The sequence below is a fragment of the Ichthyophthirius multifiliis genome (assembly GCF_000220395.1).
Source record: "Ichthyophthirius multifiliis unplaced genomic scaffold scaff_1120509249644, whole genome shotgun sequence".
Lineage (NCBI taxonomy): Eukaryota > Ciliophora > Oligohymenophorea > Hymenostomatida > Ichthyophthirius > Ichthyophthirius multifiliis.
The window spans coordinates 1-11,657 of record NW_004087503.1 but is presented as its reverse complement, the minus strand read 5'-3'; the positions used below and the strand labels follow the sequence as shown (position 1 = coordinate 11,657).

General features: G+C 15.7%; 1 protein-coding gene across 1 annotated transcript, besides 23 other annotated features; it reads right to left on the bottom strand. All coding sequences in view use genetic code 6, as the record gives it.

The window, feature by feature from the left end:
- Positions 1 to 29: part of a microsatellite that runs on past the window's edge.
- A 405-nt stretch (positions 30 to 434) lies between these two features.
- On the bottom strand, positions 435 to 2,552 carry IMG5_019770 (vacuolar import and degradation protein, putative; the record flags this gene model as incomplete). The annotated part of the gene is made up of 5 exons (XM_004039488.1): positions 435 to 900; positions 1,914 to 2,037; positions 2,101 to 2,148; positions 2,211 to 2,333; positions 2,413 to 2,552. Coding segments are annotated over 5 exons (901 nt in total), but the record flags the coding sequence as incomplete, so codon positions are not given.
- Positions 912 to 981: a microsatellite.
- Positions 929 to 997: a microsatellite.
- Positions 1,400 to 1,433: a microsatellite.
- Positions 1,773 to 1,826: a microsatellite.
- Positions 1,782 to 1,852: a microsatellite.
- Positions 1,806 to 1,852: a microsatellite.
- Positions 1,848 to 1,874: a microsatellite.
- A 1,733-nt stretch (positions 2,553 to 4,285) lies between the features above and the next one.
- Positions 4,286 to 4,310: a microsatellite.
- A 1,202-nt stretch (positions 4,311 to 5,512) lies between these two features.
- Positions 5,513 to 5,593: a microsatellite.
- Positions 5,594 to 5,759: 166 nt separating this feature from the next.
- Positions 5,760 to 5,826: a microsatellite.
- Positions 5,827 to 5,874: 48 nt separating this feature from the next.
- Positions 5,875 to 5,922: a microsatellite.
- Positions 5,884 to 5,966: a microsatellite.
- Positions 5,967 to 6,168: 202 nt separating this feature from the next.
- Positions 6,169 to 6,228: a microsatellite.
- Positions 6,229 to 6,472: 244 nt separating this feature from the next.
- Positions 6,473 to 6,505: a microsatellite.
- A 1,475-nt stretch (positions 6,506 to 7,980) lies between these two features.
- Positions 7,981 to 8,034: a microsatellite.
- Positions 8,035 to 9,092: 1,058 nt separating this feature from the next.
- Positions 9,093 to 9,132: a microsatellite.
- A 135-nt stretch (positions 9,133 to 9,267) lies between these two features.
- Positions 9,268 to 9,339: a microsatellite.
- Positions 9,275 to 9,369: a microsatellite.
- Positions 9,348 to 9,394: a microsatellite.
- Positions 9,395 to 9,440: a microsatellite.
- A 169-nt stretch (positions 9,441 to 9,609) lies between these two features.
- Positions 9,610 to 9,641: a microsatellite.
- A 394-nt stretch (positions 9,642 to 10,035) lies between these two features.
- Positions 10,036 to 10,083: a microsatellite.
- Between the last annotated feature and the right edge of the window lie 1,574 nt (positions 10,084 to 11,657).

Genomic DNA, 11,657 nt, shown 5'->3' with positions numbered 1-11,657 from the left:
TATATATATATATATATATATATATATATTAATCAAATATAAAAAATACATTATAAGGGAATTTATTTCCTTTTAAAATATGTTAAAAGTTCCAAACAATAGTATATTTATCTATATAGCTAATAATAAACTTTTCTTTTTAATTTGTAGTTTCATCAAACTTAGCATTTTAAAAATTTCCTTGATATTTTAGCTAATCCTAATAGCTCAATTAAATTTTCAAAGGAATTCTTCTATCTTCAAACTTAATTGTATTTAAATAAGCATCTTTTTCATTTTCTTAAATAGAATAAGTTGGTAATAAAATAACATATTTATCACAAGTACCGAGAAGCCATTTTCCATCTTTACTAATATCAATATGTGTAATTTTATCTATCATTATTTTATATAAATATTTTAATTTTATATATTTAAATTCAATAATAAAATACCTCCAAATCCAGGTAATAAATTCTTAGCTTTTTATCCCACTTCTTTATATAATCTAATACATCCATCATTACCTCCTACAGCAAAATTTCCATTTACATTACTTTAAATACAAGTCAACTTATTATTTTTGCTATAAATTTTTTCTTTTTCCACAATATCAGACAAGGCTATTCCATTAGATTTCCTAGGATCCATTAAAAAAAGATTTTTATCATTTAAACAATAAAACAACTCATTATTTGTTAAATCACTATGTTTTGCATAATTACAAATATCTTTTAAAGTATTTTCTTTACAAGTAAATTCTTATGTAGTTTTTCCAGTTTCTATATCAAAATAATAAGCTTTTTATTACTCAAGTGGATTTAAAAGAATGAATTTTTTATCTTCATTTTGAATTAATATTCTGTTAGGTTCAAAAACTTGATTTTCAATTGTTTTAATTATAGGTAATGAATTTATATACTTTTTGATTTTATATGTATAAATATGAATATATATATAAAAATAAATATATAATATATATATATATTTATATATATATATTTGTATATATTTATATTTTTCATTTTTTACTTCTAAATTTTATTTTTAATCAAAAGATGTTTTATATACTTCTATTATTTCTCCTTTAGAAACAAATGTTCTGTCAAATAATTTGGCTTATTAAATTTATCTTATTTCTGATTAATTTTTAACTTTAGATTATTATACAAGATCAAACTCTTCGTCTATTTCACATTAATTATTATCTTCTTTATCCAAATCTAAGTCTTTTTTAAAATTTTAATGTTTTTCTTCATCCATTGTTTCATAATACTTTTATTAAAATTCGATTTCTTCTTTTTTGAAAGCTTTTTAGAATTCTCTTTTAGTTTTTTATTCATAATATAGTTAATGAATATTAAAATAAACTATTTTCTCAGTTTATTATATGTTAAATTTAAATTTGTTAATAGACATTTATCCATCAGTAAAATCTATCCATTCAATAAAATTTTCAACTTAGTTAATATTAATACAAAAACCTTCCTTTATTTCATATTAATGATACAGTTTAGAATTAGATTAAAAAATTTATATAAAAATTTATAAATTTTCACTTTAATATAAAGTAAATATGAATTCCTATTTATTTTAAATAAAAAATATAAAAGTATAAAAAAAAAAAAACATTGTTTAATTCATTTAAGTTTTGAACAAATTTTCCATAATGAGCTTATTTAATTTCTTTTTTTTATTTTAAATATTCTAAATGTATTAAATGTTGATATTATATTTCCAAAATAATCAACTTTTCTTAGCAAAATAATTAATAAAACATAAATAAAATATTAATATATAAATATATATATATATATATATATTCATATATATTTATATTTATATATTTTTATATTTTTATTATTGTTTATATAAATAAATATATAAATAAATATTTCTTATATTTTTTTTTACTTTAAATAATAATTAAGTACTTCTTAATCATCTTAAGTAGGTAATTTTTTATGCTCCTCAATAAAAATAAGTTTAGAAAGACAATCTTTAAATTAATTAAATTATTTTTAAAATTATTAATCCAAACAGAACTTCATTTAAATTCTAATTATATTTATTAATTTAATTTAATAAGAAAATATTATTATATTTTTTATTTATTTTTACCTTTATTTTAATGTTATAAAGAAAACTATTTTATTTTTGTTTTCTTATCTATTTTTTTTTAATATATATAAAAGATAAAAAAGTAATTAAATATTATATATATATATTACTCTCTAAAATCTAATTAATAATCTAAAGGAAAGTATAATTCTTCTTTGTTGCCAAAAATTTTTATAAAGAACTAAAACTCTTATTTTTCATCGCTAGTAAATTATAAGGTTGCCTCATCAAATCTATTTATATTTATTATTATTTTTTTAAACAGAAAAAAATAAATGTATGTATAATTATATTTATAAAAAAAAAAATAACATTAATATTTCTTAATTTTCTTCTTATCTATATAAAGAAACTTTTTATAATTCAAAATCTTTTATATAAAAAGGAAGACTTATTTAAGTATTTGGTATTTTTCCAAAAAATTATTTTAAAATATCCATTTTTATTTTATGTTTATAATGAAATTAAAAATTATAATATATATTATAATTATAAAATTATCAATAAATAAAAAATATCTATTTTAAAAAAAAATATATATATATTTTTTTTTTTATGTTAAGACAATATTTTTAATACACCTTCTTTTAAATATATAAATTAAAATAAATTAATAGAAACATATAATATATATATAAATTTATATATATCTAAACATTTCTTTAGTTTTATTAATAAAATAATATTAAAATATAAACATATATAATTAATATATATTAAAAAATATAATTTAATAAAGAAAAAAAAAAAATATCTTTTGTATTATTTTTTATAATTTATAATATTTATACCACAAACATATTTTATATAAAAAAAAACATTATAAATATATTTATATATAAAATATAATTAAATTCTATATAAATTGAATACACATTAATCATAATATTAAAAACAATAAAAAAAATATTTTAAAATAAATATTTTTTTTTTTTTATTTTTTTTCAAAATACATAATATTTATAAAAAAAAAATACTTAATATAATTAATTAAATAAGAAATAAAAAAAAATACAATATAATTTTTTAAACACTATTTAAAATTATAAAAATTTCAAAATTAAATCATATAAATATTAAATATATATATATATATATATAAATAAAAATGGACTACAAGATCAATACAATAACATATGATCCAAACTTAAACGAAGAGGGTACTTAGGTACTATATTCACGCTTAATAGACGTTGAACTACGTTTATTACATTAAGATCTATCCGAAAACATAGTAGGAAGTGATAGTTTACAACTTCGAATATTAGGCAATGATAATTATTTTAAATTAGAATTAACAAGTGATGTGGATATATTTTTTAATTATATAAAAACTTTTGATTAGGAAAGTTATAAAATATTTAAATAAGAGGAATAATTAAATATTGAATATAGCGATTTTATTGTAAATTTTATCGAAATTTTAAACAATGCGATTTAATCCGAAAACGAAAAAATTATTTTTTTAATGCAAAGTGGAAAACCACTTGGGAATTTAGTCTTTTTGTAAAATTTAGGACATAAAAATATGATTTTGTTGAATATTATTATGAATTTAGGTTCCTATGAGTATGTTAAGTAAAATATATTGTTTAGATATGCATATATTAGGAATTAAATTGAATAAAAGAATAATAACTAATGTAAATAAATGAATATATTAAATTTAAAAATCCGAATTTGCTCAATGTAGTATAAAAACATCTTAATATATAAGTATAAATGGAAAATGAATAAAATAAAAATAAATAGAAAAATAATTTTTTACGAAAAGAGCCTTTTTATTGAAATAAATTTGATTTTTTTTAAAAAAAAATTAAGAAAAATATTAAATAATGAAACAAAAATTAAAAATATTGTTATATAAAAAATAAATTAATTTTTAAATTTTATTTTTATAAAAATATATTTTTTATATAGAAAAGTTTATCAAAATATATATAAAATATGTCTATAATAAAAAAATATAATTAAACATTAAAAAATAAATATAAATATATACAATTTTAATATAATATATATATTTTAAATCTATATTCACATTATATATATATATTTATTTTATTTTTCTAAAAAAATAAATAAATAAAATATAAAGTATTTGTTAATAAATAAGATTAAATAAAAATACTAAATACCATATATATATATATTTTTGTGTCTAAATATAAATACATTTTTTTTTATAAAAAAATAAAAAAATAAAAAAAAATATAACTATGTAACAACCATTTTACTCAAATCAAGATTAATCCCAATAAGACATTCAAATAAACAACCCATAACAACTTCCCTAAGATACCGTTTCCGAGATAAAATTTTCTCCTCAAGACCCGACCATATTTGCCTGTTCAACCTGGGATGGAAAGATCTTCGTATATAAAATCCAAGCATAATAAATGAGTGTAAATCAAGTATAAGGTAATTTCCAATAAGTAGCATTTTTTTAATACTAAGAACCTATAACATGTATAGCTTGGAGACTTGATAGTTAAGTAATATATGGTGGATGTGGTGACTTTTCTGTGCGTTCATTTAATTTATAATATAATTAAATAGCATAAATAGGTTTTTTATCATAAAAAACATATAATATATAAAATATATAATAGGATAACATTAGGCGGGAATAAAAGCTGTATTTTTTGAGTCAAATTTAAATAATTCCATAATATCATGTTCGTTTGATTGTTCAGTATGTTTTTGGAGTGAATAAAATCCAAATTAACCAATAATGAAAATTTAATTAAAATCTAAAATATTTGCTGCTGATGAAGCTTTTCCGATATTGGCTTTGGGTTTATAAGGTGAATAAATTACGTTTATTAATTTAAAATAAAATATCTCTATGTTTAATTCTAATTAACTAAATTATGTATAATCGCCTTTAGGATTGGGAAGCTAATTAAATACGATTAAAATTTTTACTAAATTAAATGGATTTGCAATAGGATCAATTGATGGAAGAGTTCATTTAGGAAAAATTGTACTGAAAGGAGACTAATATAGCAATGAAAATATAATGACATTTAAATGTCATAAGGTTGAAGAAAAAGCAAATGGAATAACTAATTAAATACTATATCCAATTAATAATATATGCTTTAATCCAAGATCGGATGCATTTTTAACTACTAGTGGGTCAGATGGATTTATTTATTTTTGGGATTAAGAGGCAAAAAATAAAATTAAGACTTTCTCATTTAATAAATAACCAGTATCTGCAGTAAGTATTTCTTAAAATGGATAATTTATGGCATATTCATTAGGCTATGATTGGTATATGGGTTATGAATATGTTAATGATTTCTAAAAACCGAAAGTTTGTGTACATTTTATATAAGATGATGAATTAAGATGCAAAAAATGAGAAAAAAATTAAATTAAAATTTATATAATTATATTTGATTTTTTATTATTGTTGTTATTATTATTATTATTATTATTATTATTATTATTATTATTATTATTAATTTTATTATTAATATTTTATCAAATTAAAAATGTTTGAAATTACCATTTTACTACAAATTATTATAGAATTTGCAATTGGTAAGAAACTCAACTTTTTTATTGCGAATTGTTCTGATGTTTTAGTCATTTTTTATTTCCTAAAACAAGGATAGAGTTCGCTTTACTAAATTTTTATTCTCTTTTTAATTTTGTTAATTTATAAATAATAAATTTTATTATTTTTTTAATATATATAAAATAACTAAATATTATATTAAATTAAAATTTTAATAATTTTTTTTATTTATGGTTTTTATATAAAAATATATATTTTATTTATATATATATTTTTTTAAATAATATTTTTTTTTTTATTTTATTAAATTATTTTTTAATATTTCTTTTATTATTTAAATAAAAATAAACAAAATTAATAAATTTATAGAAAATTAATTTTAAAAGCTATTATTTAAAATTAATAAAAAACTACAAATAAAAATTATTACTTAATATAATTTTTTAATAATATCATAAAATTATATACATATAAAATATATTTTCTTTTATAATATATTAATATATTATATATTAACAAGATTACATAAAAAATTAATCAAATATTATTATTACTTTTTATCTTTCATAATTTTATTTTATTTTTTTTTATAAATTTATACTTTTTTACATATTATTATCATTTAAAATATTTTGAATCTTTTTTTTTTTTTCTTTCTAATTACTATAAATAAAATATTATTTAAATATATAAAAGTTTATAAATATTTATATAATTTTATATTTATAAATGCTTTTTTATAATTTAAATTTATATTATGAAATAGTTCAATCATTTGCCATATAAGTAAAATAGTTAAAAATATATATTTATATTTTATTAATATTATATAAAACATATTTTTATTAAATTTTTATAATATTAATTTATTATAATTTTCATATAATTATTTTTTTAGTTATATAGTTTTTAGTTTTTTATATTTTATATAGTTATAAACTATTATATTTTTAAATTTTAATTAAAAATTATTACTTTTTGATATAAATAATATAATAATAAAAAATACATAAATTTTTAAAATTTGTTTATTATTTTTCAGATTTTTTTATAAATAAATTTTAAAATATATATTATAGATTTTTTATATAAAAATACAGTAATTAAATATAGCTTTATTTATCTTATTAAATTTAACATATTGATATAAATTTGTAATTTATATATTATTTTATACAATCAAAAAAAATATATATTTTTAATTTATTCATTTGTATCTATAATTTTGTCTTACATTCATTCATACTTTACTAAAATATAATTAGATCTTTTATTTAATAATTACATAACTTAAATAATTTTAAATTAAAAAATTAAAAAAAAAAAAATGTTATTAAAGTACATATCATACTTTTAATAATCTATTAAAAAAATCTGCACTAAAAAAAACTACATAATACTATGAAAATGACTTTAAAATAACATAGTTTCAGAAAGACTTCTATCCACATAACCTTGATTTTTTTCTATCATAGATTTTATATTTTCATAAACTATAACACAGGAAACAAATGAATATTTAGTAAATATTAATAGACATAACTTAGTTATTTTATAAAAATTTAATTAAATTATGATAAACCCTGGAAAAAATATATTCCCTTAAAAAAAATAGTCTATAAACTGCTATAAAACGAGAAATTGAAATTCCCCTGATTCCAATTTACATATATACGTAATATACTAAGATAATTCCCTTTTTTCAATACTTGCCAGTTCTGCATTTTGCACAATCTTCATGTTAATATAATTCAATATAGATTTAATAAAAGAAATCACAGACTCTAAATTCAAAAGCCACAATTCATGAAATAATGGATATTTTTGAATTTTTAAATATATATTAATAAATATAAATATTATAGATATGAATTCTTCAGAACTATTGTTTAAATTCTATCTGCTAATGATGACTATTATTTTCTTTTGGATGCCACTAGATGAAATTAAGTTTAATGTACGTACACCTTATTTATCCTATATAACAATCAATATAAATTAAATTAACATTCTAATTTACAAAACATATTAATCCAAATAAAATCTATTACAATTACATACCAGAATAATTTTAAATTTTTTGCGGAATACAGCATGTATGTAGAAAAAAATTTAGCTAAAAAAATAATTTGATTATACTGATTTTTAATTTATCTAGAAGAATATGTATAATAATATTATTCTTAATATTTTCATAAATATATATAAAACGATATTTATTTGAATTATAGCTTTTATGTATATTATGCTAGTATTGAAAAAGTCAAATATATATATAGACATATAAATTAAAAATATGAAGTTTATCAAAAAAAATGTTTTCAAGGTTTTATAAAGCTTATGGGGTTTGTTAATAATGTAATTTTTCATGTAATAGATGTAATTTTTCATGTCGTAGATGTAATGGTCTGCATTTTAATTAATGTATTTCTTTTTAATATTTCACATTTTTAAATAAAATAAATGGCATAGAAGTGCACTTAGGGTAAATTATTTGCAGATAAAATTACCTAGAAATGCTTATTTTATTACAATGGATGCATTCAATGTATTTCTTTGGTAAATTGATTATAGTATAACAAAGGTTATCGCTATTAATTAATAAATAGGTAATGTTAATCGATAACATTATAAGCAAGTTTATACGAAAAAAACTGTATGATTACTTCAAGTTCAATATGTTTTTATCGTTATCCTCAAAGTGCTTTTTTTTTAGATCTTCTTTGCAATAAATGTGTCAAAAAATTACCCTTTGGCAATTTATAGTATGGAAATAGATAATATTTACAAGCTGTACTATTTATAAGGCTATCTATAATGCTTAAACCATAATATTTACATAAAATGTGACATTAAAGATAAGATTTATATGTAAATTTTTAATTCCTTTCTAAATTGCCTTTTGATTATTTGGAATGTTTTTTATGTTAAAATTCTAAAGATTTCCTTTATAAAAATTAATGTTTAATAGATGTACTAAAGGCACTTTGGATTATGTTTTTACTCAAAGATATACCTAGTGTTAAAAATAAGGATATGTCTATAGTGTTTAAAAGAAAATGTATGGAGATAATGCGATATATAGAATAATTTATTTTAAAATAAAATTAGCTGATTTATGCGATGTACCTTTAAGAATCTGTTATAATTTTAACAGAAATATGTGCATTTTATGCCCTATTCAATAATTATTTATTTTAAAAGATTTTTCTAAAAAAATAATCAGAAAATTAATTTAGTAAAAAAAAAAAGAAATGAAATTGTTAACAATATTAAATATAATGTTTGAAATGTGTAATATAGATAAATTCCTTATTTTTAATATAAAGTTTATATAGAATTCGAATAACTAGTATTATGTTTAGGAAATAATTGTTATTCCTTTTGTAATAATAAACAATTTTGAATTTTATAATTAATCAGATATTAGGGCTGAAAAGTATTATTTATTATTTTAATGATTATTTATTAAAGAAAAATTTAATAAAGATAATAATTTAATATCTTAATAAAAAAATAATGAATAAAATTAATAGTCATATAACATTTATATTTATAAAAAAATAAATAATAAAAATATATTAAATTTCTTATTTGATTATGAATTTTTATAATCTATATATAAAAAATAATAAATAATATATATATATATAAATATTTACTATATATATTTATAAATATATATATAAATTTTATATATTAATATATATTTTACCTTTTTATTTATATATATATATTTATTTATAAATAATACTTAATTTATATTATTTTACGATTTATTTTTTTTATATTTTATGATTAATTATTTTTAACTAATTCTATAAATATTTTGAAATTTAGATTAAATAAATGTAATCGTTTTTTGTTATTATAAGTTTTGTTAATAGGATATATTATAAATTTTAAATTTGCTTTCAATAAATATTTGAATAAAAATTATAAATTAATTACTTTTAATTAGATAATAAAATGTAAAAAAAAATATTTTTAATATTTTTAATATTATTAATATATAATATAATACTATCAATTTTAAATAAAATAAAAAATCTAATATTAATTTTATATTTTATTTAAATGAATAATGATATTTATATTACTTTAAAATGATTTGATTATATATAGTAAAGCAAATTTATTTATTTAAACCAATTAAATTTTTTTTATTGATTTAATTTGATTACAAACATCTAAGTAAATATTTTTTTTTAGATAATTATATTATTATTGTTTTTATTAGATGAAAATGTTTAAACAATATATATTACATCTAAAATGTAAAATTAATTTAATAAATAATTTTAATATTTTAAATAAAAGACTTATTTTATTCAAAGCTTATTTTCAATATTTTAATGTAAAAATAATATTTGGATTATATTCAATTGTATTAATATATCCAGTAAATATATAGAAATATATATATATATATATATATATATATATATATATATTATGAATAAAAAAAAATAATTGAAATATTGATAAATTGATATATAAGCAATAAAATAATAATTTAAATTTTAAATATATTTTAAATATTTTTTAGATTTATCTATTTTTCTTTATTCCAAATTGTTTTCATTTATAAAAAATATTAAATTAATTTTAAATATATTTTATTTTTCTTTTTCAAATATAAATTAAAGATAGGATTTAATTTTAAATCCTTTATTTTTATTTTATGATTATTAAAATTTCTTAAATATATTTTTTATTATTTAATATTATTGATTTTGCTTGAATTATATTTATAATTTTTATTTTTTAATGACTATATATATTCAAATTCATTAAAATGAATAATAATTTTTTATAAAATTTTATTTTTATTTTTTATAATTATAATATTAAAACTAAATAATAAATTATTCTCAATTATAATTTAAAAAATATCAAAGTTACCATATTTTACAATTTTATTTTAATTTAATTTGATTTATATTATATTTTTATTATTATTTAAAAATATAGCAGGAATAAATATTAATAAAATAATAATTTTAACTAAATAGATTATTATAAAATTAATTACATTGTAAATTATTATTTTGTTATAATAATTAGAAAATAGTTAATAAAAACGTTTAATAAATCATCCAAAAAAATTTGATATTATTTTTTAAGATTAAAGATTAATTATTATCATATTTAAGTTTTATTTTTAACTTTTAAAAAAATATGTTGACATATTTATTTGCTTATTTTTTATATTTTATCAAATTAAAGAAATGTTATATATTAATTATAAAATAGATAATTCAATGCACGTTTTTTCATATATATAAAAAAATATTTTACCTACTTTTAATCAAAGCATAATTGATAAAAAATATATATAAAATCAAAAAAAAAAAATTAATTATTAAATAAATAATATTTAAGTTAATTAAATTAAAAAATGATGAAAATATTATTAATAGCAATCATAATAAATATAAAACAAATATATGCAATTGCTTGCGATCATGATCACGACGACGATATAAAAAAATTCCATAAAGAATTTGAAAAAGAATATTATAAGCATGTTCATAAAGATTAACCACGTAATCTATAAACAGGAACACCTTAGCCATATCGAATAACAGCAGACTATAGTCCTATTGATTTAGTGTCGCCTGTTACAATAACTACAGAATAAAAAAATTATTTAATAACTTTAGTAGAAACAACAAAAATATACTTTGCAAATTTAATAAAAGTAATCCCAAAATCTGGAAATAATAAATTCCCTTCTGGATGGTCAACTACTTGTATTAATGTAGCAGTACCATCAGCCGATTAAACTATAGGTATCCCTAACTCAGATTTACATCTTTATATTACTTATTAAAATAACCCTACTTCCACAGTACTTGCTAGTGCTAGTTTTTGTGCTATAGATTCTATATTTTAGAGGCCTAATTTTGGAAGAATTTAATTTAATATTGGATAAATGCCTGCTACATCAATGACTTTGTTTAGATTTAAAAGTAGATAGAGACACTGTTCATGAGACGCTTCATGTACTTGGATTTTCTGGATT